A 27,206-nucleotide genomic window follows, 5' to 3' on the forward strand; every position below is an offset into this window, starting at 1 on the left:
CGCACATAACTCATGGGAGCCCCAAAATGGTGAATAAGCACAGGGTCAAGCGTGACTGATTGTTTCACGGGTGTACTATCCTCTGGGTTTCTGTGCCTTGGGGAGAGCCAACAGTGGCAGGGGGCCCCTATACTGAACACTGTCCCCACATTTTCCACAGGAGTTTGTCCTGGAAGATATCTCGCTGCTGAGGGTGACCTGGGAAGCAAGGGAGGGTCTTCTACTGCAATGCAGCTTCTGCCCTGGCCCATATGCAGCTTGTCTGTGTGCAGCAATGGTCCCCCGCCCCTCGTATCACAGTGGCGTGGGCAAGTTAGCCTAACTGGGACAAGGACCACAGTGGCTCTCCCGAGAAACCTGCGCAAGCTCATTGCCCAAGTTCTGGATGAGGCCTTTGAAGAGATCACTGAGGCCGATTACCACGATGTGAGAGAGCACATCAATGCCCTACTCTGCATCTAGGCATGCATGCAGCCCTTACCCTCCTCACCCCAAGAGCCCGCACCGAATAACTTCCTTCCCAAAATAAAAGCCACTTACCAGGAACCTCCTCTGGTGTTTGTCCTTCCCCAAGCTGGCTACCTTCCTCCTGGCTTGAGAACAGCTCCTGGCTGCATGCATGTAGGGATTCCGGGGTATCTTCCTCCAGCTCAGCACCCTCACTCCCGCCTTGCTGCTCCTCCTCCCACCTTGTTGAACTGGGCTCTGAAGTGTCCATGGTGGTACATGGAGTGGAGGTGGGGTCGCCCCCAAGTATCGCATCCAGCTCTTTGTAAAAATGGCAGGTCTCAGGGGCAGCACTGGAGCGGGTGTTTGCCTCGCGGGCTTTGCAGTAGGCATTCCGCAGCTCCTTCACTTTAACCCTGCACTGCAGTGCGTCCTGGTCATGGCCCCTTTCCATCATGTCCCTTGATATCTGCCCGAAGGTATCGTAATTCTTATGGCTGGAGCGCAGCTGGGACTGGACAGCTTCCTCCTCACAAACACTCATGAGGTCCAGCACCTCGCCATTGCTTCATACTGGGGATCGCCTGGCGCGTGGAGGCATGGTCACCTGGAAAGATTCACTGAGAGCACTCCACACCTGGCTGAGCAAACAGGAAGGGGATTTTCAAAATTCCCAGAGAATTTAAAGGGCGGGTCTGACAGTTGGTCACCTGAGGGCAGAGCAGTAGAGTTCAAAGTGATGACCAGAGTGGCTAGCACAGGCATAGTGGGACACTTCTGGAGGCCGATCAGAGCACATTAACAGACCAGGACATCCACACTGGCACCATGGCGCTCCAGCGAGGGTGCATCAAACCTTATTCCACTCGCATCTTCCTGTATCTCTGTACAGTGTTGAGCCCACGATGGGCATTCAGCGCACAATAAATAACTAATGCCTAGTGCATAGCCAGAAAGGGGAAACTGTACAAATCCAAATAGTTCTTCAAGATGCAGTTTCCCAGCTGACAATTAATATACACTATAATCTGGATTTTCAACTATGTGTATTTGACTATTGTCAGTAAAAATATGCCTTGCCAGATGGCCAGAAATACCTGCTTTTCAGGAAGGGAGTATTGTCAGATTTCTTTATGGTGAGAGTTAGTACCCCTGCTTAAGATGCCTAGAATGACCTCCTGCCTATCTCTTTCACACTCGTTTCTCTCCCTCTCTGGGCCAAAGTGTGCCTGATCATTTTGTGGGTGCATAAATGTGAGCGAGATCACAAGGAGGCCTCGCCTCACCCTCCTTGCATAGCCTGTATAAGGGCCAAGCATAATTAAAGTCCCTGAGTGAAATCCTGGCCCCACTGAAGTCAGAATCTATGTCTACACAGCAGCCAGACACCCACAGTTGCCCCATGCCAGCCGACTGGGGCTCCTGGGGCTGGGGCTTCAGGGCTGTTTCACTGCTGTGTAGACATCTGGGCTCAGGCTAAAGCCCGGTTCTAGGACCCTGCGACATGGGAGGGTGCCCAGGCTTGGGCTGCAGCCCATGCCAAGAAATCTAGCTTCAATGAAACAGCCCCAAGTCCTGCAAGGCTGAGTCAGCTGGCATGGGCAAGCCCTGGGTTTTTCTTTGCTGTGTAAAAATACCCTGAGAATGTTGTCATTGACGTTGATGGAGCCAGGAGTTCACTCTCTGTGTTCTAGGAAGCACAGGGGTGGCCCCTCTATTGTCCCCCTGTAGTGCCCTCAAGGGAACAGGGAGGAGATCATCTTTTTGCTTCCCTCCTCCATTCCAGTGCATACAGCGAGACCAGCTTGCAGGGGGCAGTGTGCTGCTCTCCAGGATGTTCACCCTGTGTGCGCTGGGGAAGTCTGCTTCCCAATGCTCCTGCACAGAGCTGGGGCTCTCCCCTCTCCCCAATGTAGGCTGTGTTCTACAGGCACAACTAAGCTCTCTTCCAGTGATGTTGCCTGAATTCCTTGCAGATCACTGAACCTGGCTGAGTTTACAAAAACCCACCCACCCAGCAAGCAAGCTTGTGGGTGTTTTTTAAACTGTGATGCATTAGTCAGATTAAAATTTCTGTTAACTCTAGAAATAGTCACAGATATAAAAAGAGAAAAATATGTCTTCCTTTGATTTATCAAGGAGAGGTCAGGAGGCTTTGCTGAAGTGTTCAAAAGAATAGGTGCTGTCCTTGAACACTGAAAATTCCTGTTAACTTCATAAGGGGACACAAGGAAAAGAGGATCAGGCCCTCAGTAGTTAGCATTCTGACAAGTGCTTTACAAAAACAACAATAATCAGCAACTATTTTAATACAGTCTGTAAGATCATGCTATGGTGGCCAGTATTTAAACATGTAATGCCACTGCATAAATCAGTCAATTGACATACCAAAAGCCTGCACATTCATATACTGAATGTCATTTCATTCAAGCACAATGTAATCTACGTTGTATCTTGAAAATTAATATTGCTGACTTGTAGATGGTTAGGGCTAGATTCATCAAGGGACGTAGGTGGTGTGACACTCAGCGTCACATAACCCCTAACTTTTAGGTGCCTGGGAAATCACTGGAATTCACAGAGCCTGAGTTTGGTGCTCCAGCTTCTTATACAATGAATGAAGGGAGACCGGAGATAGGTGCCTAAGATTGGGATACTCAAAAGCCAGCTTCCTGCCTAAGACAGCCAATGGGTGATGCCGAGGACAGAGATGTGTCCCAAGCACTGGCCCTCTGAGGGAATTTGATGCCTAAATTCAGTCTGGAGGAGGCAATTATTTGTTCTTGGGATTCTTAGCTGGGAACCCTCTGTTGGGGCCAGGCACCTAAAGTGTTTCTTGTAAGAAGCAGGCAGTAGAGGACTTTCTTTTTAACTTCCAGCCCAGCGGTTAGAGTACTCACTGGTTCAAGTCCCTCCTCCCCCTGAGCAGGAAGAAGATATTTGAACAGGAATCTCCCAAGTCTCAGATGAGTGCCCCAGCCACTGAACTATGGGGTATTCTAATACCCCCATCTCTCTCCTGTTGAAGCTGTTCCACTTTGGATAAATAATTAGTCATTGGGTCAGAGAGAGAACAAGAGGAGAATGACTCTCTGGTCTGGTGGTTAGATCACTAATCCAGCCCGTAGGAAACCCAGGATCCTGTTCCCCTGCTCCAACGCCTATTTATTCTCTCCCAAAATGGCATTCCATTTTGAATTACCTCTTTTCTTTTCAAAATGTGTTTTGGTTTTTTCCTTTTGTCCCTCACTTCCCTCTTAAATCCCTTCATTAGCTAGATGCTACTGGCTATTGCCCCCAACAAAGCAAAGAAATGTCAACTTTTATCAGGGTTGCTAAGAGAATTGCTGGGACAAGGGGAATGTAGACACCCCAGAGCCTTTTGTACCATCTCTACTTTCCCCTCCCTGCTGCTTCCCAATGTCCTGCCTGTTTATGCTTCAGTATCACCCCATAAATGCTGTGGTACATACTCTTCACTTTTGCTGAGTGAACCTCTCAATTTTTTTTTTTTAAATTTCACTTTTCAGCTGTGTTGTAATCTTCCTGTGCTACAAGGAAACATGCAATTTAGAAGAAAATCTTTTCACGCTCCAAGTATATTTATATACTATTAAAGGAAAGGAAGAGATATTTGATACTCTAATGTCTAAAAATCCCATATTACAACCATTTCTATATTCAGGAATAACGAGATTACAAGTCAGCATAGTGAGTATGTATTTGAAGTTTAAGGTTTAGCTGTGAAGGCAGGGGGGAAAATCTGCTCTTTCACTACTGGTTGGACACTTCATGCTCACCAGTGTCCTCTTTTGAGGGCTGATTTCCTTGGAAAATCACTAACAAAGTCCCTGAAAAACTGCCCTCATCTGTCATCACTTTATCACCTACCTTTCTGTTGGAGACTCTTCCCTCAGCAGAGAAATTAGCTTAGGAAAGCAAAGTTTGAACTGTGAATTCCTGTTATTTCAAAACACCCCATGTGACAGGATATTTCCTTATCATTTAGAGCACAGAGATTTCCCCTGATCCATCAGCCCTTCACAAGTGCTGAGGACCTGCTACCTGGCTCGCTTCAGAAATATCCTCATGATAGAAACCAATTACAGTTCTTCACCGTTTATTTTTGTGGTGGGGAAGAAAATAATCAAACATTTGTGATGACTCTCTCCCTGCTCCTGGTTTTTCTCTCTCTCATTCAGAGTGCCTTTCAGCTGCTTGGTAAGTCTGTTCTGTCTGTGCTGTGAATGTGGATGTTGGTGTGAAAGTGCATCTGTTCTCATGCTTTAAGACAAACTTTGTGTTGCAGAGTCTGATCATTCTCGATTTGTTATCAGCCTTGATGTACACATTTTAAACTAATGTGGTAGAAATGTTTGCCCCTCTCACTGTGATCTGTGGAATCCTCTGTCAGGTGAAGGATTTACAGGATTTACACGCACAGCAGTGATGAGCGGGAGCAGAGCTGGGGGAGGGGCAGAGACAGAGACTCTTGAAAAGGCTCCTTCTGGGGGAACAGTTAGAAGCAGTTGTGACCCTGTCAGAGTGTGGACTGTATAATATGCCCCTTCCTATTCAGAGGAGCCATGAGTTGCAAGTCATGTACACAGCTCTGCTGCCACTGCTTTGCTACTTCTAAAGCAATAAAACAAGATCTTATTTTGGAGTTCTGGAGACCGCTCTTCTATGCCCTTCTCCATTATCTCTGCCGCGCCCCCCCCCCCGCAAGTTCTGCTGTCTCTACAAGCTCCTCCCTCAGCTGCTTCTCCTGTTCTCCCTCTTGATCATCTGCCCCCCTTCTCCTTTCTCTCTTGGAGCTCTAGCTGCACTCCCTTACCTTTCCCCACAGCACTGAGGGACCAAGGAGGAAATGCCTCTGGATTTCTGAGAGGTTTGAGCCTAGCATCATGTAACTTTTAGCCCAGCAGATAGAGTCACAACTTCAAGGCACCTATTTCCTCTGTTCTCTGACCTGGTCTTCACTGAAGAAGCTCCTCTCTCACACCCTATGCATTGGCTGAAATGTTTCCTTTATCTGCCTACCGCTAGAGTTGTTCTTTCTATCCCATTCTCTCATTGGTACAGAAGCAGAGTCCCTTCTTTTCCAGTCTGTGCCAAGCTAAGAATCTGAATGGCTTCAGATAGATCAAGCAGCTACGTGTCTGTCGGAGCCTCTCACCAGCAAAGCACAATTCTGATTTCCACTAACAAGCCGCCACTTTGACTAGATCTGTGACCTCTCTGGGATGTGACACTAAACACTATGGGCCTAATTCTGATATCCGTTACACCAGTATAAAACCAATGTAACTTTACTGATGTCTGTGGTGTTACTGCTGATTTATACTGGATCAAAAAGGTCAGAATCGGGCTCTAAGTGCCCGAAGTTGCTTATCCGACTTTGTCCAGTGGTAGAATCTAGACTAATCCCTGAATCACACCACAGAGGGGATTCATGCCTAAATAATGTGCTGTAGGGATATGTGGTGATCTCTTACTTAGCTGGCTGGACATTTTTCAGCAGCTGGATTGCGGGGGGGGGGGGAGTTTGGTGCTGTTTTTGTTTTTTTAAACCTATTTCTATAAATATCTGCAGGTTTATTAGCAGCACAACTCAAAACACACGCACAAAGGGGATTCAGAGGTAACAACAGAGGACCAGAGGTCCTCCAACTTTCAAAAGCTGAGGAACCCTATTTTGTGTAAGCCTCCCACTACTCTGTGAATGATCACAGTTTTGTGTAAATTTGTGGTTAGATGCTGATAGACATTTGGCTGCATATGGCTGTTCCCCCTGTGTGCTGGCCCAGCCCTGCGCAGACAGCTGGCATGGCAGACCTTGAGCGAACCGCCCAATGACCACACAATCTGTTAAGGGATGAAGGCACCCAGCCAGGTTTATTGTCAACAAAGCACAGTACTAGTATCCTGCAGACTCTACCTGACCACTAATACATGTAAGCTAGTAACAATGGACCAGCTCAGTGAACGGTGTGACTTTCCGTTCCTCTCTAGGCCAGACAAAGATACTCCCTCTGAGATGCATCTTTATACCCTGATAAAAACAAGTTAGTTACTGCTCCCTGACATGGCTAGTTATCACCCATCACCTCGTACATGTTGGTTCGATCAAAACATCTCTATTGTTTACTGTCATTCTGACCTTATCTTTTAGGAGGGGTCCTTGTGTTCCTGTTATCCTTGGGGAATGTTTTTATACCATCCTTGATACTGGGATGTTTTGGTACCACTTGATATCGGGATGTGTTTGCATGAGTACTCTGTCACTAGCACTCCTTAGGAATGTGTATTTCTGCAATATCTGTTCTTGCCAGATTCTGTGAGCAGGTCCTGCCTCATACCAGGCCTCTGATACAAAGGCTTATGTCTTAGGCTCTCTTCCTACTACAATCTTTAACACTGAAAATCTAGGCAAGTTGCATCCACTCCCTTAACTCTCCTACAAAGTCTTCACTGACCCATTGGCTGCTTGGGCCTGTCCAGTCTGAGAACTACTATAGTACAGCCTTATTTAAATAGTAGATTAAAAAAATTAATCGCGATTAATCACACTGTTAAACAATAATAGAATATCGTTTATTTAAATATTTTTGGATGTTTTCTACATTTTCAAATATATTGATTTCAATTACAACACAGAATACAAAGTGTACGGTGCTCACTTTATATTTATTTTGATTACAAGTATTTGCACTGTAAAAAAACAAAAGAGATAGTATTTTTCAGTTCACCTAATACAAGTACTAAAGTGCAATCTCTTTATCATGAGAGTTGAACTTACAAATGTGGAATTATATACCAAAAAGCCTGCATTCAAAAATAAAACAATGTAAAATTTTAGAGCCTGCATGTTCACTCAATCCTACTTTAGCCAGTCGCTCAGACGTACAAGTTTGGTTACAATTTGCGGGAGATAATGCTGCCCACTTCTTGTTTACAATGTCCCCTGAAAGTGAGAACAGGCATTCACATGGCACTGTTGTAGCCGGCATTGCAAGATATTTACGTGCCTGATGCGCTAAAGATTCATATGTCCCTTCATGTTTCAAACACCATTCCAGAGGAATGACTAGTGACTTCAAATAAGGATTCAGGAAAAGAAAAGGGGTGTTTCAATTGTAAACATTGCATATACCAGTTTACAGTAACTTTGGGTTAACTGCTAGTACAAAAGCATAATAAAAAAATGTATCACTAGTGATGATACTTATACATTTCCTTGTATTGTCTGCAAGTATAACGAATTGGCAAAAGGCAGGAGTTTGTCTCCAGTGCTCATCAGTTTTATGCGGCTTCCTAATGAGTTGGAAGCCAGAGGACAAGAGAAGGAAACCAAAGAATGGATGAGATAAGTCCAGGTCAGCTTTTTATTGAAACAGCAGGTTATTCATCTCCGGGTTATCCTTCCTCCGAAGAGTATAATTACTTACACCTTGGAGTCTCAACAAAAAATACAATACAATATATTTTGGAGCTAACCTGGCACCCCCCAAAGTATTCGCAACTTATGTAATTAATTTTATTTACAATTATTTTATTCAATAATTACCAATTATTCTGAATGCCTTAAGTCATAAAAAATAATGAGTCTTTCTTACTGCATATCTGAAAGGGCATTTTAAGTACTGTACCAGCTTTGAATTATGTCATTAACCATCAGACTGAACTGTTAAACAGGGCAACACCAATTTTAAAATTCATGTTAAATGGATCACGGGTGACAACTCTTGAGCTGTGTGCCCAGCTGGATATAGTCTACGGGTCTCCATGATAGATTTAGATATAACGTAAAGCACGGGGTGGGAGAGGAAAGGAGAAGGAAATCTCTAACTGTTATGGTTGTGGAGGAAACCTTGAAAATGCGAACTGAGTGTGAACCTATGCATAAGGCCCTTTGTTTTCTGTTTTTACTGCTTTCTACTGAAAATTTCCCAGGTTTTACAAAAGCTGTTATTTGTTATTTTAACCAATCTTCACCCAAATTTTGGAAGTGCTGGAACTCGCTGGACCCAGCTCCCTATCTGGTAATTGCCATCTCTCCTTCTGGAGCAGGGAGCCAGCTCAGAAGAGGAAGAGGGGCAGGAGGCGAGGGTGCCATCTCCTCACACTGTTTCCTCCTCTTTTTCCACCTCCAGGCCCACTCTGGAAGAGTGGTAGCAGCTCAGTTACCTGCATGGCCCAGGTTACCAAGCGGCCATCTCTCCTTCAGGAGCAGGTCAGAAGTACAGGACAAGTCGAGTGCTGCTGCTGTCAATCTCATGCCCACCACGTACACATGACTGGCTTTCTAGCTAGCGTGGATAGTTATCAGCATTCAACGCAAATAGAAGTCCTTTAACTACTTTTTGAGCTACAATGGGTTGAAAATGAAAAATTGTATCTATGTTTCAGAATATAAGAGATTTTTTTGAACGTTGAAGAAAAACAGAAGAGTGATATTACCCAGAAAACTGTGAAGTTAACATTTTTTCACCAATTTCCAGCCATTTTTTTTTTAAATTGTAAGAAATTCTGGAACAATAGTTTAGGCAGGTGTTAATGACAGTACTCTGTGGTGATAGTTAAAACGTCAACACTGTTAGCTATTTCATTCCGTGTGAAAGCATGTGGGAAAGGAGGATGTGGGGATCACAGATCTGCACAATTTACTTGAGTGATATATCATTTGGGCACCATGAGTGGCTGATATTTGGCAGGTACAACCACTCCCATTAAAGAAGGAAGCCCAGGGACCTTAGCATAGATTGTCAGCGCATCAGACTCCCCCCCACCCCCTGAGGGGGGATTTGATAGCTGTTTTCAACTACCTGAAAGGGGGTTCCAAAGAGGATGGATCTAGACTGTTCTCAGTGGTAGAAGAGGACAGGACAAGGAGTAATGGTCTCAAGTTGCAGTGGGGGAGGTTTAGGTTGGATATTAGGAAAAACTTTTTCACTAGGAGGGTGGTGAAACACTGGAATGCGTTACCTAGGGAGGTGGTGGAATCTCCTTCCTTAGATATTTTTAAGGTCAGGCTTGAGAAAGCCCTGGCTGGGATGATTTAGTTGGGGATTGGTCCTGCTTTGAGCAGGGGGTTGGACTAGATGACCTCCTGAGGTCCCTTCCAACCCTGATATTCTATGATTCTAAGGGGAAGCCAGGGCCAAGGAGTCCATGAGTACTTTCAAACCTCACTGAATGGGAGCAATCTCAGGGAGCCCAGAGATTGCGCACAATCATATTTTGAAGAGCTGCACAATCTATGGTGCATGGTGAATGGCTTTTAATGACTCCTGTGGTCACAGCTTTTTTTCTTTTTTTTTTTCCTGCCCTTCCAGTTTGACTGCTGATTTAGGTCTCAGGATCTGACTCTCCACTGCCTTCCACCTTTTGTATTGTCATTTACACATAGGCAAAATGTGTAAAATCAGAATTAGTAGCATTTTGCGCACACGTTGAATAGGGGAAATGATTACTTAAGGTGCAGGGCACTAGAGAATCATTCCTAGTTTAACTGAACAGTAGATAGGTCTTAACCCAAAGTCAAGCATCAAAAGACCCTTGCTTGAGTCAAAAAACCTTTACGTCTACCTAAAATCATCCCCATGCAATATTATTGTTGTGGTTTTTTTTGTTTTACAGATACCAAACTATTTTTAATATATAATGAAGACCACAAGCGCTGTGTACAAGTTCTGAGTTCTAGTTCAGTTACAACTGCGAATTGCAACCAGGACAATGAGTCTCAAAAATTCAGGTGGGTCTCTGATCACCAGCTGATGAGCGTAGCACTGAAGTTATGCTTAGGAGTGCCGTCAAAGAAAGACTGGGTTCCAATCACTTTGTATCCGTGTGATAAGGCAAGTGAACTCCAAAAATGGGAATGCAGAAATGAGACCCTTTTTGCAATCCAAGGTGAAGATTTATTTTTCAACTATGGCAACAAACAGGAAAAGAATATTATGCTCTACAAGGGATCAGGAGTATGGAGTAAGTGGAAGATCTATGGAACCAGAGATGATTTGTGCTCCCGATTCTATGAAGGTAATGTTCTGAAAATTAATCTCTTCATTCTAAACTAATTTCTTAGTGTACTTATTAGAGCATTTTGATGCCTATTAATTTTCTTAGTCTTGTAACTGTTCAGTGAGCAGAACTCCCAATGAAATCAACTGGAGTTTTGAGAAGGGTCATTTATTACAGAATTGGGCTCTATTGGTGAACTCACGTTCTAAAAAGCAATTCTGCCAAATAGTAGCACTAATTACACAAGACAAGAATATAACTTTACAAATATAGTATTTAATGCTGCTGTTGTTTGTACGTGTGTAGGAGCGTGTACAGAAACTCTGAGAATGCAAACTCAATCACTGTTATGTAGGCATTCCCTCTTTGGGAATAAATATAGACATATACTCTGTTTATCTTGGAGTTTGTGTAACTGTTCATCTGTTTAGCTCCCGGACACTGAAAATTACTGGCTCATTACTTGAGGCAGTTCCCAGAGCGGACATTTGTGGAATATGTAAATAAACTGGATATTTTAATGAATTTAATTGTACAATGTTTTTGTTGATATAAATATATAAAATAATTGTGGCTGCTTCTTTAGGATTTTTTTTTAACACATGAATGATTATGGGTCAGACTCTGATCAATTTCAGACGAACACACAGGAAGGAGGCATGTAAGATTAGTTGCCCTTTCACTGTTTGTCCCAGGGCTGGCTAATCACAGTAGCACTCCCTAGCCCAGGGGCAGAATTAAAGCCCAAGGGAGCACGTTGCTTGAAAGCAGGCAGGAAGGAGCTGGGGTCATGGCCCCACGATCCCTGTGCACTTGACCATTGGTATCTCAAGTGTATACCAGGATGCTCTGGGACAGATTATACTTCCTGAGAAACAGTCTGTCCCAGTACTCCCCCATGGATAATGCTGCTCTGTACCTCCCCCAACACAGGGCTGCATGCAAATCACACACCCACCAGCCCTATGCTATTCATTTAGTTTAGTAAGCCAAATCCTGCAGTCCTTACCAGGCAAAACTCCTTTAGAAATGAATGGGAATTTTAACTAAGAATAACAGAATTTGGGCCATTGTTATGTATAGACCCTTCCAATTCATCATTACATGTATTCTCCCCAACTACTGTAGTCAATAACTGAATTGGTTCATAGAACAAATGTACTTTGTGTTACAGAAGTTCAGTAATGATATTCTTAACTGGTAGTAATACCTCAGCCCTACTGACTTTTTGTATACTTATTAATACTGTACTCTGAAATTTTAAAATAGGAATGCTTGGTTAATTCTGTTCAATGAAAATTTTTAGTTTTTTACTGACACTAAGAACTCAAACTGAATTTCATCATAGAAAAGGAGACAGGAAGTTTGAGAATAAGGAAATAGAATGTGGTATTATTGGCAACGCATTGCTTGCACAGATTACATCCTGTGGCACGATGTTCTGTCTACCATATTATTACCACAAACTTGGGCAGACATAGGTTCCATATTTCATATTTTTTTATTATTCGATCTCCTTAGGTATGTTTACCTTGCTAGGAAATGCCAATGGAGCACCCTGCGTATTCCCATTCAAGTTTGATAGAAAATGGTATGCTGAGTGTACAGATGATGGCAGGTCAGATGGCTGGCTCTGGTGTGGGACAACTGACAACTTTGATGCAGACAAAAAATATGGATTTTGTCCGCTGAAATGTAAGTTTTGTATGTTTTTTAAGACTTTCTGACATCACATATTATTTAGCAAACTAATAATGCGGATGTGTCCCTCATTTTCATATCTTTACTGTACAATAAAAAATTTGAATTTTGTATGTTTTTCACGGCCTTGATGTTCTTTCTAGGGAAGCTTATTAAATACTACATATATGTAGCTAGGACCCAGCTGTAAAAAGTACAGCCTCCAACTGCACCCATGCAAAATTATGAAAGTGTGTATTTGAGCCTGTAGTTATCAGATTTGCTCGTGTAATAGGGCAATTAAACACAGATACTGTACTGTGTTTAAGCATGCAAAAAGGTATCTGCATAATTTTGAGCAGTAGAACTAGAAGCTAGGGTGTTGTCTTGAAAATGTGACCCTATGTTGTAGAAAAAGATGCAATTTAAACATAAAATGGTGCACACAGTTTTGCAGAAAACTTCTATTCAGTGTATTATACTCAAGTCTATTACTACTCAAATACAATAGTATGTCAGATTGCCTGGTGTTTTGTGATCCTGTAAGGAAAAAGCTAACTGCAATGTATAGTCACAGTTAAAATAAGGAAGCTTCACTCTAAATTTCCTGACTTTAGTGCAAGTTAAAAACCTTAGTTTTTTATTTAAAATAAAAAGTACAAGATAAAATGTATTTATTTAATCATCCTAATGCACTTACATTGAATGACTGTCTTTTTTTAAAAAAAGGCTGAAGCTTCTTCAAACATTTAAAAAGCTCACTTCTGTGCTGAGAAACTTTCTCATTTTTATTACCTCAAATGTTAATTGGTAATTGTTTCAAAAGAGTCTCTGAAAAGAGGAGTTGAAAAGGAAATGCCCTTTCATTTTTAACTATGATAAAAACAAGTAATGAATAACTGAGTACATTTTAAAAAAATAATTCCAAATTGCCAAGCTAGATTTCAGAAGTGGATCATTTGGAGAGATAACCAAGTGAGGAACATTATATCTTCGATAGATTTCTATAGGATGATTCAAAAACCCTTTAGAGGGATGATGTGCTTTATAGGATTCTGGAGGAATTTCCATAGATCCCTATTTAGTTGTTATTGAACCCTACGGATTTCAAACTTGGTAATTTCTACAGGACTTGTCCAAAAGGTCCCAAGTCTTTAGAAGGCCTTTATAAACTTGAGAGACACTGAAAGATCACTAGGTACAAGCTACTCCCACTCGTGAAATCAGCTAGATTTACTGAGCCCTTGCTCCTCTGGCCTGCCTTCTTTCCACCGTGAGGGTGCTCTTCCTTTTTTTGGCCCAGTGCTGAGGGCCCTTTTTCCTTGTTGTGTTCTATCAGTAGAGCGTCAGCTGACTGTAGCCAGAGCCAAGAGAAACACCACTGTGTGGTGCTGGGAAAACTGTGGGCTGTGTTTATTCTGCCTTGATGACAGAATACAACTAGAATCATTTCAGACAGGTTAGGATGTAGGGGTTTAGAACAAAAGCCTCATCTCAGCCTCATTTGTAGCATCATGACAGTGTTACCATAATAAAGCTAAGACTCTGAGAAAACCACAACAGTTACAGGTAACCATGCCTTCATTCTTTAAGGCACACTGTGCCTCCTCTTGTCTGCCTTGCATAATTTCCTCACATTGCCTTTCAGAAGAAATAATATTTGAAATTCTTTTTTTCCTCCATGTCAGTAGCAGCTCTCTTAAATTCAGTACCAATAACATTGCAAACCTTAATCCCATAAAGACATCACACTAAACAGGACTCACTTTATGTGTTAATTGCCTAGGACAGGGGTGGGCAAACTTTTTGGCCCGAGGGCCACATCGGGTTAGTGAAACAGTATGGAGGGCTGGGTAGGGAAGGCTGTGCCTCTGCAAACAGCTTGGCCCCCGCCCCCTATCTGCCCCCTCCCACTTCCCGTCCCCCTCAGAACCCCCAACCCATCCAACCCCCCCCAGCTCCTTGTCCCCTGACCGCCTCCTCCCAGGACCCCTGCCCCTAACTGCCCACCCGGGACCCCACCCCCTATCCAACCCTCCCTGCTCCCAGTCCCCTGACTGCTCTGACCCCTATCCACACCCCCGCTCCCTGACAGGCCTCCGACCCATCTAACGCCTTACCCCACTCCTTGTCCCCTGACCGCCCCCTCCCGGAACCCCCATCCCTAACTGCCCCCCCAAGGCCCCACCCCAATCCACCCCCCCTGCTCCCTGTCCCCCCCAAGGGACCCCCAGACTCCTTGGGACCCCACCCCCCATCCAACACCCCCCCGCTCCCTGTTTCCTGACTGCCCCCGCCCCGAACTTCCGCCCCATCCAACCGTCCCCTGACTCCCCCCAGGACCTCCTGCCCCTTATCCAACCCCCCACCCCTGCCCCCTTACCGTGCCACTCAGAGCAGCTGGACAGGCTTATTGAAAAGCCTGAGAGGTGGGCGGGCAGAAGCCATGTGGCTGCAGGGGAGGAGGGACAGTGTGGGAGGGGCCGGGGGCTAGTCTCCCTGGCTGGGAGCTCAGGGTCCAGGCAGGACGGTCCCGCGGGCCGTAGTTTGCCCACCTCTGGTCTAGGATGCTCTAAATAAAACAGATGAGGCAGCATCTTGAAATTGTTAAAATGATATTTGGTTCTTTGACATAATTCGCGAAAATTCATTCAGATGATTGTTTTTGCAAAGAACTGCATTATGTTGATTGCCTTCATGTTTGCTTCCTGGTTCTTCAGTACTAGAATTAAATATGATGTTTATTTGTGTGGTACATTTTAATTAAAGACAGGCCTGAGCTGCAGAATTCGTATTCAGATCCAGTTTTGAACTCACCATGTTATTGCATACTGTTTGGATCTAGGGTTTACATCTGAGCCTATTTCAATCCTATGGGTGGGAATGCTCTGGCCTAACAACTTCTTTGAGCTGTATTAACTCCTTTGTAACAAAACAATTGATTTGATTTTTTTTCATCCAAAATAGGCTTTCTTGCAAGTCTTGACAGATTTTTTCTAAAATGCCCCAAAGCCATAGTGGACTGTAAATTGATGTTCTTGGGTATCAAAAAAGGTGGTATTCATGGCAGGCTTAGTTATATCTAAAAGCTAAAGAATAATAGCATCACAACAGAGCTTTTTAATCATGGGACAATGTACTCAAATAAGAAAGGGCTATTACTCTGTATTAAACTGCCCTGAGCAGCTATATAAATTGAATGTATTCAGTGCAAGCAACTAAACTATTACGTTTTTTCCATGTAAATTTAGTGCTCATAAAAAAGATGCTGGCTTGACAGCAATGGAGACGACAACTCCGTTTACAGAACATTCGGGAGTGGGGAAGCTTGTTGCTATTTGTGTGTGTGTGTGTGTGAGAGAGAGAGAGAGACAGACATTTTACAGATAAATAAGACACAGTCCCTGCCCCAAGGAACTTACAATTGAGGTTAGATGAGACATTATGTGGGAGAGCCAGAGAGCACCTCAGGCAATGGGGCTTGGGAAGGAGTCTTGTTATATAGTGTAAGGTCATGAGTGGAGCTGGCTGAACAATTAACCATAAGCAATTAATTTTGTGAAATTGGATATCTCTGGATCCACTCACAAATTGTCTGTGAAATACCTACCACAATTACAGAATTTTTCACTGTTGGCAATTGTTCAGCTGTTTACTGCAAACAGATGTTTAGCCTATGGATTGTTCATGAACAGTTCATTGCAAGTGTATCTGTGATTTGAAACTTGTGCTGTATAACTGGTCACTCAAGTCATATCCTATTGTTTCTTTTCATTCATGTGGATGACCTAACATTTATAAACAGTCAGAGGGACCTGATAAATTTATCTGGGTCTTGGATTCTCTCAGCGAGAGGAAGGGGAAGAGCACTTCAACGGAAGAGAGCTAGGAGATAAGCAGAAGGCAGATTTTGGGACACTTCAGACATTTTTTTGTTTTCTTTTCTACCTGAGACAGCACTGTGTTTAGCCACATATGTGGAGTCCATATATAAAAATAGCTGGGTTCCTTCCTGACTGTGGGAGAGATATAGATATAAGCCAAATGTATTGGCTGTGTAGCAGAATTGTCTCTCGATTTCCTCTTGTAATGATGCTGCCCATGGTGTGACTCTATTAAGCATGCTAACAAAAGTGTCAGTTGTCGTGCTTGTTTTGAGAGTGATAGCATCTGTATACTGGGAAGTGGACCGAGACCACTGGCTTCCTCTCCATAGACCACTGAGCCGCTGGTAGATGGTAAAAATGTTACTACTATTACTGATACGGGCTGGAGTTGAACTTGCAATCTTGTGGTGACAGTTTGTGCTATTGATAAGTCCTCCAGGAAAAGTAGAGAGGACACGCTTCCTGTATTCTCTAAATGCAGTCTTGGCTTTCCCATGACACTGTTCCTGCTTGGAGCAGAAACAAAGAAAGTAGCTACACAGAGCAGCAGAAAGTTTGTGACCTGATTTCTGTACATATTTTCTGTTCCTAATAAAGGGTTTATCTTGACTCTGGTCTGCTCATTGCTAAGATGCAACAAAATGTTAACATCCCTTGATGTTATATCTACTATATAATTGTGGGGTGCTTGTTCTGACCTCTAAAAGTTCACGTTGCATTAGCTTCCATCAGAGCACTAACTATAACAATAAATATTTGTGCTCACTAATAACTTTCGGAAACAGGGTCTTTAGGGCTGAAATTTTCCATGCTTGGTCTCTGCCCAAAGGTGTTTTTTTGTTTTTTTTAAAGATTGAGTATTTTTGAGAATAAGGAAAATGTGACCTTATTACTTTTTTGGTAAAATATCTCTGAGGCCCTCAAAGACAAATACTGCATGGACTTGCTCTGGAGGAAATGGCCAGGTTTCAGTGAATTAGAGGTGTTTGAAAATTGCCCACTGAATGTATGCAGCAGAGTTGTGTTTGTTTATTAAGTGTGCACCTTAAGAAAAATGTGTTGTACACGCATGTGTAATTAAATTAGGTTAAACATTAAATCTGCATCATTCCCAGAAATCGTAATCTTCCCCTTCTTCCTGAAGTTCTGGTACTCTGGGTAGCTCCAATTCTAAAAGATTGCTGAGAAGGCTTCTGAGATTCAGGCCTGTGGAGGCTGGAAACCTTGTAATTGAGTTGTTCTAAGGGTATATCTACAATTGGGAGATGTCATTGTAGCCTGTTCAGATCTAACTAGATAAAATCTAGCTTGAGTAACAATGGCATTGAAGCCTGGGCAGCTTCCCTCAGTCCCAGGGTTCAGAACTGAAGCTTTGTTCTGTGACGCTCCTAAGCTCTGCAAGACAAGAGCTTTTGGAAGATTTTAACCATAAAAAAAAAATTCCTTTGATTTTCAAATGCATTTTCTTTCCTATCCCCCTGTAGTAATTGTCTTGTAGAAAAGTAGCTGCCAACAGGCCAGAGCATATTAATGCACCTAAATTTTTTTAAAAACACTTCTTAACGTGTCAAACGTATTTTTTGGAAAAAAATAAGTAGTAACATCCGGTATGATTTAATTTTCTCCCTGTTACCTCAAGTCAATACTTGCTGTGCCCCAGTTCAGGGTGCTTTTTTAAACAGAACATATGATACTAAAAAGATTATTCTTTCCTGTATTCATAAAACATCTTGGACACGGTCTTTTTTTAGATACTGATATTAAAATTTGTCAATTTCCAGGAAAATGTATATTGCAACATATATTTTTGTTTCTAGTGTGTCAGGCTAATTTGAAACAAAGCATTTTATATTATCTGCAGGCTACCAGCTCCAATTCAGGAAAAAGTGGAACTGGCTACTGACCTACTGACACTTAACATATACTCTCCTTTGTCTTCAGTGTTGTTTATTGTAATGCTTTTCTCTGATTCGCACACTAAAGTTTTCTGAGCTCTTCTGAGATAGGAAAAGGAAAAGACCCCTTTCTCTCAACTGTTTCACAGCTTACAAATGGAGAGCCTCTGATTTATGCTGCAGGAATTTCAGCTCTTTTCCCATGATCAGCAAACATACAAGTTTCAACTCTTTGAGGCAAGAATTTTAGCACAGTCTAAGGCTCGTATTTTATTACTGAAAAGAAGATTCAGAATGAGAAAATTAGAAGAAGTTAGGAGACGTAGGCCATTAGGCTCTGTTCTGTCCCATCATCCAGAGGCATTGTCTTGATTTGGAAAAGTGGTCGAGTTGATTCTCGCTTTGCTAACCCGTTCTGGTTAAGCCCTACCTAAGCCCAACCTTTTCCCTCATGTAGATGCAAGCTAACTCCTCAGCATGTTTTTAGCTGGTCATGTTCAAGCCTAGACAGGGGCTTTACACTGCCTGAGTAATTGGCTAAGAGTCTGGCCTATTATATGTAATGAGTAGTTCAGTCAATTCTACTGTCCTGGCTTAGCTATGGACTATATATATTAATACACCTGTGATCCTCAGATCATTTTATATCTGCCCACTAGTGGTGTTTGTACACTTAGTCTCCATAATTTATTCTATGTTTCATTTGGGTCACTCATAGAAACCAACAATAACATACCTATCTTATCTCTACAGTTAAAGGCATTGACACACTGTGGTATACAGATCCATTGACAGGAGTCCACTACCAGATAAACTCCCAATCAGCCCTAATGTGGCACCAGGCAAGGAAAAGCTGTCAGCAACAGAATGCAGAATTATTAAGTATCACAGAGTTGCATGAGCAAACATACCTGGCAGGTAGAGTAATAAAATGATTACTACTGCAAACGCAGCAGTTTTTTTTATTCTGTACATTTTAACTATTACACTTATATCGCACATTATATCTTTAAAGTACTTTATGCATGTTAATTCATCTCATCATACTGTGAGGTAAGTAAGAAAATATTCTGAGCATGTTACAATAGCCAGATGACAAACTTGCCTGGGCTGTAAGTGTCTTCCATTTTTTAAGCTTAGAAAAAGGATTATTTTTTCTAATAACTGTATCTAATAATATTTATAGCGTATTTTCCATTAAGTTTTTATTTTTGAGTTAAAAATCCTGTCGAACACAGAAATCATGGCATAGGTAGGACCTCCATGGTTTCCTGACACATTAAGTTCTTGATTTATTGAACCTCGTCAGATTTCTTTTAGATTACCAGAATATGAACAAAAACAACAGGGAGTCCGGTGGCACTTTAAAGACTAACAGATTTATTTGGGCATAAGCCTATGTTGATAAAAAACCCACTTCTTCAGATGCATGGAGTGAAAATTACAGAAGCAGGCATTATTATACTGACACATGAAGAGAAGGGAGTTACCTCACAAGTGGAGAACCAGTGTTGACAGGGCCAATTCGATCAGGGTGGATGTAGTCCACTTCCAATAATTGATGAGGTGTCAATTCCAGGAGAGGCAAACCTGCTTTTGTAGTGAGCCAGCCACTACCAGTCCCTGTTCAAGCCCAAATGATTTTTATCCACAAAAGCTTATGTCCAAATAAATCTTTTAGTCTTTAAGATGCCACCGGACTCCCTGTTGTGTTCGTGGATGCAGACTAACATGGCTACCCCCTCTTAGTTGCGAATAGGAATAGTCTTGCATCGTATCATCTAGCACAGGGGTTCTCAAACTTAATTGCTCTGCAACCCTCTTCTGACAACAAAAATGACTACCCAACCCCAGGAGGAGGGAACAAAGCCTGAGCCCACCCAAACCCTGCTGCCCTGGGTCAGGGGGGCCAAAGCTGAAGTCCAAGGGCTTCAGCCCAGGGTTGGGGGCTTGTAACCTGAGCTTCAGCCCTAGGCTGTGGGGCTCGGGCATTGGCTTCAGCCTCAGCCCCCGGCAAGTTTAATGCCAACCCTGGCAACCCCATTAGAACAGGGTTGCTACCCATTTTGGGGTCCTGACCCACAGTTTGAAAAGTGCTGATCTAGCACATATTTAAATGGCATGATTGAGAGCATCAAAGGCATTTTGTTCTAGATATTCTATCACCATGATGCTATACTGTTAGTAAAGCAGAAGTAAGTGACCCATATCAGTGCAATGTTTTTTCCGAGACCAATGAAGCCCTATGCTAAAATTTGACATTCAGTAGTCAGTCAAGTAACCTTCCAAAGCCTCAAAGTAAGAGGTAAACTATAGAATAATAGGCTCTAAACTTGCTAATGCTTACACGTGTGAGTAGTCCCATTGACTTCAATGGGACTACTTTTACTGGAAGTTACTTATGTGTATAAGTGTTTCCAGGGTTGTGACCATAATCTGGAAATTGATGATGGTGATACGGACTTGATTAGTAGCAGGAAAATGTTTGTAGACCTGAAAGCAGGTGAAACAGAAGAAGGTGCAAGTCTAACTAAAAGAAAAAGAGACAGGGATTATTTTTAATGTCTCTTGATAAAATAGGAATAGTATTTTTGCATGCTACAATATCTTGTACATTTTAAGCTCTTTAAATATTTATAGTAATGTATTCCTGGTTTTCAATGATGCAGGTTGTGCAAGTGGATGAGTTAATATTTGGTGGTAGAATATTCACTTTTGCATTTCTGACCTATTGTGATTTAAACCATGCAACCCTAATGGAATATGAACATAAATTTTGCATTTTATAGTGTCAAGAGTAAAGTGGTTAGTCTTACCTTCGTGTGCATGTGTTTCTAGCAGGCACACTTAAAAAGGTCATTCAGTTTTAGATGCATTACTCATTCTAGCAAAATTCCCGGTACTTAAAATTGGGCATACTGCTGGAACCAGTAATACCTTTACTACTAAAATGAACTGTAAGTGTCTCCACTGCTTAAACTTCCCATACTGCCAAATAATTTGAAATAAAACTCACTTAATCCGTACAAATTCTGAGTACTCATGCTTTGTGCAGGGTGCTAAGCGATGAATGAGAGTGGATGGTGTTCAAGTCCTCAAGAGACAGGCTGGCTTGAAGCTGCAACAGAGCCCTTCTGCAGCCACTACCCAGTAGACTGGAATAGCATCTGCCATTGTTTTGCACCCCCATGGTGATCTTTTCTGTCTTTCTCTTGGTTATCTAGGATTAACTAGGACTTTGAGTTCTTCTCTCTGGTTTGGTCTTAACAGTTTGAATTTCAACAGTGGATGGCAATGGAGTGGTGGTAGCCCTTTCAGATACTTAAACTGGGTTCCAGGTAAGTATAAATAGGTTTGGTAATCAATTTTAGAGGCAAAATTTTGCTCTTAGATCAATGTAGTGGATTTCAGCTCCAGTATTCTACTCTTCCTATGTACATGGAACTTGTTTAACTTGTGTTAAAAGGAGATGAATGAGGACGTACAACAGAACTCATCTCGTGTTTCTCAAGAACAGAATTCTGCACTTAATAATTCAAAAATAAAAAATAGAAATCATAGCTTCTAAACCCAGAAAAATGTTTGAAAGCTCTATGGTATTTATATTTTGTTCACATGGCATCTAAATTTCCCATATGTCATATCCTATTTCTTGCCTTAGATATAATTAGCAAACTGCTGGTTCTTCATAGAAAACTTTGAACTGTGTTCTTGTTAGAGATGATGTTACTTGTACATTTGTCCTTCTTTTTAAAATATTTGGGACATTTCCATGACCACAGAACTTTCTTTTTTAAGCATAAATATGTTCCAGTGCAGTTAAATACACGAATCAATAGGATATGAATCACTTTATTTTAAGCAGCACAAAAATATTAAGTTCACTGGGTGAAATTCTATAGCATGTGTTATGCAGGAGGTCAGATATGTACAATAGTGGAGAAAGGAATAAATACTACCAGCCAGTGCAAGTACCTCCCTGCTAGTTATATCTAGTACAGGGGCTCCACAGGGTGCAATATACTGAGGGCACCACAGAAAGAATCTACATGCCAGCCCCACATAGGTTGGTGGAAGGCTTTCATTGCTTGAGATGGAGGTGTACCAGCGAAGGGGACTGCTCATGGTCGTAAGACTTACATCCACTATATGTGTTTGTAGGATCAGTAGCAGCCTGGCCAAAATAAAATAAAATTAGATAATGAAAAAAACTCAGACTTATGTGGTAAGATGCCAACACATGGAGCTAGCCTGTGCCATTCACAGGAATATGCAGGGTAAGAACCAGTTTTCAGTTGAATTTTCTCATTTATTAAATCAACTTGCTGATTTTTATTTTATTTTTTATTTTTGATAATGACACCCACATCCTAGGGGAATGTGCATCATATAAATGAAAATACTACTAATAAAGTAATTACTGTGATAATAAAATAGCAGCAATAACATAAAACAATTTCAGTTGAGCATTCTTGCACATTAAAAAATATTGCTTTGCTGTGATATATGAATTATATTCGTATCTACTTGTGTAGATCCTACACCTTTGGTGTTCAAAGGCTGAAGAGAAAAACAGGATTCGTGTAATAATATTAAAGCGGATTCAGGAAAACTTCTAATTTACTGTAGTGATTTAATCATTATACAGGAGTTTACTACTTTTCTCCTATAGGGTCCCCCCCGCCCCCCCCCCCCTTCCTGGAAGTTCCTTGTTAGCTTCTAGCACAAATATCCTGTTATTGTCATTTGTTTGGACAAGCTGGCAAGCAACTTTTCAGATTGTCATCCGTTTTTGCAGTCAGCTAATTAATTACCTACCAAGTCTTTAATGTGAAAGTCAAACCATGGACTTGGCCAGTCCACTGCATCTCATTGAACTGGTCCTTTTCCTGGGCCTGGTAGACTGCCTCTTGTGCTCCAGAGTCTATGCATTCTTCTTTTGAAAAGGAAAAAAACAAGTGCCTAACCCTTGCAGTTGTAAAGAAAATCTTCAGAATCTAAACTGGTTAATAATCGGAGTGTGTAGACACCCTGGAAGAATAGCTTTGAGAGGTGTGAACAACCCCATTCATCTCAATCAACTGTTTACTCTGAATTCTAATTATTATCTAAATGTCTGCATTGCTAATTATTTCATTGCTGATCAAAGCAGACAAGAGAAAAAGTTGTTGGCATGATGGGGAAATGATTCTACATGTGTGTATTTTAGTCTGATCCCTGCGGATTCATGTTGGTAAAACAGTATGGGAATGAAATGACAAAAAATTACAGAGTAAGGGCCACAAAAATGTTTTCTTTAGATAGTGATGTGCTTATATGAAAGTTCTCTGGTTTTGTATCTATTTCTCATCAAAGGAAGTCCCGCTCCAGAGCCTGGGAAAATCTGTGCAGCTTTGAATCCTGGAAAAGGTGCTAAATGGGAAAACCGGGAATGTGATCAGAAACTTGGCTACATTTGTAAAAGAGGAAATGCCACTTTAGAGTCTTTCATTATTCCTTCAGGTAGGCTGGTTGATAAAATAAATCAATAATGGCAATTATTTTAAATGTGATGTAATTAGAGTCTGAAAAGATGAGGAAAGAGTAAGAGTGGCCTCAGGACTCTGCAGCTGATCGTGTAAAGGAAGATTTCACCTTTGAGTGAGTGGGATTCCACCCCTCCTCCCACGGCAGTCCTGTCCCACCCACTCCCCACACAATTTGCCTTCTCCTTTGGCCTAAATCCCTGGACTAGCAGAAAGTGGCTGAGTTCCCTTTTCCATGTGCAAACAGAAGGGCCCCTCTGTGCACAGTTCCTGGGGGAATGATGTGGCCCAGAGATGTCGTTGTCAGTACCTGAAACAGGTTAAAGTATTTATTTTGAAAAAGGACAATGGAATTGTCTAAAACCTCACATTTTCATTTGCTGAAGAGAATCTGTTGCTACTTGTTATCACATTTGATACCTTGTAAAATAAAACTAAATACACTTAAAATGCTACAGCAACACAACTGCCGTGCTGCAGCTGCACCTCTGTAGTGCTTCAGCAAAAATACTATCTATGCCTATGAGAGGGGATTCTACATTCACTGTAATTAATCCACCTCCCCAAGAGGCGGTAGGTAGGTTGACGCTGTACACTGCGGCTAGGTCAGCCTAGCTATGTGTCTCAGGGGTATGGATTTTTCAAACCCCTTTGAGACGTGGCTATGTCAATGTAGGTTCCCAGTGTAGACCAGCCCTAACTTGCCAAGGCATTTTGGTATCGGGTGGCAATGGAATTTTTTAGAGAGAGTATTTTAAGAAGTATTTGTTTCTTAAAAAGAAGCATGCATATAGATCTAGAACCAGTTGAATGTATGTAGTGAAAACACAAGGCAGCACTGGGCAGGAAAATACCACCTAGCTTTAAAGCTATTCCTTTAAAATCTCTCTTTGTGCCATCTCCATATTTTGTCACTGTTTCTGTTCCCCCCATTATCCCCCCTCTCTTTCCAGAAAAATGCCTAGATGTCTCCTTAAATCCATATGGTTTTGTTTTCAGTGGCCTTTACTGCTAACCTTTTGACCAAAATGGTCTGCCTGAATTTCCAAACCTTTAATAGGTTCCAGTCCTGCAATCTACATATACAAAACAATATGCCTGCATACGCAGGGGTGGTAGGTTTGTAGAATTTTTGGTGGTGCCCAGAACAGGTCCGGGTCCAGGTCCTGCCCACCCCCCACACCTACCTAAGGTTCTGGGAGGGAGTTTGGGTGTGAGAGGGGGTTTGGGATGCAGGCTCTGGGACGGTGCTTGGGTGCTGGGTGCAGGCTCTGTGCTGGGGCAGGGGGTTTGGGGTGCAGGCTCTGGGAGGGAGTTTGGGTGCTGGATGTGGGCTCTGGTCTGGGACGGGGTTGGGGTGCAGGAGTGGGTGCGGGGCATGGGGCATGTGCCTCCTCCCCGCCTCCCTCCGCAGGTGCAGCAGCTGTCTCAGCCTGCCCCCAGCTCCGCTCCCTTGTAGCCAGCAGCGGCTGGCAAGGGAGTGCAGTGCGGAGCTGCAGGGGCAGGCAGGGATGTTCGGGGGAGGCGTGTGGGGGCAGCAGGCGAGGCCGGGGGTCGCTACGGGGGAGGTGCGTGGGGGCGGCAGGCAGGGCCGGGGGAGGTGCGCAGGGGAGAGACCGGGCCCCTGGGCCCTGAATTTGCTGGAGCCCGTGCACCACCGGTCCATATAACTCGCTGCCCCTGTGCATACGAACAACAGACATCAGGCCCTCAGCTTCCAAATCTTTTGATGATCTAACTTTTTTTTTTTTAGTCCCTCTCCCACTTCGCCAATGTGTGGTCAGTGTATATTCATATGGAACACTGAACAATTCTTTAATGCTGGCTTTAATTAAATTATGCCTTCTAAAATGCTCCATCCCTAAGGTTGTATCTACACTACAAGCATGGTGGCAGCACAACTGCAGCTAGGCCACTGTAGTGTAGACGCTACAGCAACAGAAGGTAGGTGATACCCCTCATTATAGTTTGTCCACCCCCTCGGAGGAGGTAGCTTGGTTGACAGAAGAATTCTTCTGTTGACTGAATGGTGTCTACACTGGGGTTTAGGTCGGCGTAACGACATCTCTCAGGGATGTCTCTTGAGCCTTGAGAAATGTAGCGAGTTTGATAAAGTATTTGGTGCAGACAAGGCCTAAAGCACTTACGAATGTACTTAAATTACATGGAAATTCGTGGGACTTAAACACATGTTTAAAGTTGCTTTCCTGCAACTATTGTTTTCCTGAATTGGGACTTAGTGTTACTATCACTCTACTGCCTAGTTTAACTTGTATTCTTTTTTTTTAATAATGGTGACATATCTGCTAGTGATCAGTCTTGAGAAAACAAAGAACTTCTGAAAGTATAATACTAATTGATCATCAGAAATAAACTGTCCATGAAATACTGACTCGCACTGCATCTATTTTCCTGGTGAAGGAGCTGCCACTTCATTTCTTATGCTTCAGATTTAGCATCACCATCTCAGTGTAGCAGTAATGTGGAGGAGTAAAAGAAGGGAGACAAAAGTTCCTGACCACAAAGGAATCCCTGAGTAAATGCGATGACAGCAGCAATATGGTGCTGGCAGAGATGCACACAGTAAAGCAATTTACTAAATGTCCATTGGGAGTAAGAATCATGGAAGGAAGCAGGGTGTGATCTTCCAAAGCGCTGTGTATCCTCAACTCCCTTTGATGTAAAGGGTAGTTGGTGGCACTCGGTGCCTTCCAGGACCCAGTCCCCAGAGAAGGAAGGAAAAAAGTGGCCTAGGTCCCAATCCAACGGTGCACTTAAGCACATATTTGACATTAAGCGTGTTGGTTAAAGTCAATGCTGGAGATTATGGGTTGCATCTAGCCAAGCTGTGTATATGGGTTATGGGAGAGCAGAGTGCTCATTACATGACAGTCTATAACTAAGTGCAATCCAAATGATAGTACTGCAAACTGCCCAAACAATTTCAAGTACCCGTGTAGCCCTTTACTTTTGTAGAGGAAGAGGATTTTCATGAACTCAAGGAATATGCTAGTCTAATGCTGCAAAAATCTGTTTTTCCACTAGAGGACCACAGCAATCTAGAACAATAAATAAATAAAAATGGGTGTGGCAAAGTTTGAGGGCTTCAAAGCATTTGGGATGACAGACTTTGCATCCTGACACTGATACGTGGATCAGCAGGAGACTATTAATTCCATGTTTATGTAATTTTCCTCTCCCTTTTTTTTGTACTGGTCTGAAATCTTTCATTGTCATTTTTCCTTCAGAGACTAATGTGCCTATTAAATGCCCTGCTCAGTGGATATCATATGCAGGCCATTGTTACATAATTCAAAGAGACACCAAAATATGGAAAGATGCCTTAACTTCGTGTAGAAAGGAGGATGGCGATCTGGCTAGTATCCACAATGTTGAAGAGTACAGCTTTATTGTCTCGCAGCTTGGGTACAGTGAGTATTTCTACAGAGCCCTGCCAATATGTATATTGAAAAATGAACAATCTTCTAGTAATGCCCTAAGTACACTAGGTGCACTTCAGAAGTTCCAAAAGCTTGAAAGAATCAACTTGTACCAGAGAGATTCCTTATCTTTAAAAGGGGGAAATCCAACAAAACCAGTAGAATCTTTCAGAACGGTAGAACTTTCCATGTGTGTCTGATGCTGTGTTGCCGAAGAATGACAGCATTGCACCTTATGCGGGGTGGGGAGGACATTGTCCGGCTTGCTGGGGGAGAGGGAATAGCACTTTAGGGGTGGGAAAGAGG

At 42.5% G+C, this 27,206-nt stretch overlaps 1 protein-coding gene across 1 annotated transcript in view; it reads left to right on the top strand.

Moving 5' to 3' along the window:
* Positions 1-4,487: 4,487 nt before the first annotated feature.
* LOC311515807 (macrophage mannose receptor 1-like) overlaps positions 4,488-27,206 on the top strand; it is a 93,079-nt gene continuing 70,360 nt past the window's right edge. Inside the window, exons 1-7 of the mRNA XM_084619145.1 lie at positions 4,488-4,668; positions 10,090-10,491; positions 11,995-12,168; positions 18,689-18,853; positions 21,160-21,273; positions 23,291-23,437; positions 26,709-26,891. Of these exons, the coding sequence (XP_084475271.1) occupies positions 4,608-4,668; positions 10,090-10,491; positions 11,995-12,168; positions 18,689-18,853; positions 21,160-21,273; positions 23,291-23,437; positions 26,709-26,891 (1,246 nt within the window). The 5' untranslated portion in view covers positions 4,488-4,607. The remainder of the gene's footprint in view (positions 4,669-10,089; positions 10,492-11,994; positions 12,169-18,688; positions 18,854-21,159; positions 21,274-23,290; positions 23,438-26,708; positions 26,892-27,206) is intronic.

The sequence above is a fragment of the Lepidochelys olivacea genome (genome assembly GCF_965140295.1).
Source record: "Lepidochelys olivacea isolate rLepOli2 genome assembly, chromosome: 2".
Taxonomy (NCBI): Eukaryota; Metazoa; Chordata; order Testudines; family Cheloniidae; genus Lepidochelys; species Lepidochelys olivacea.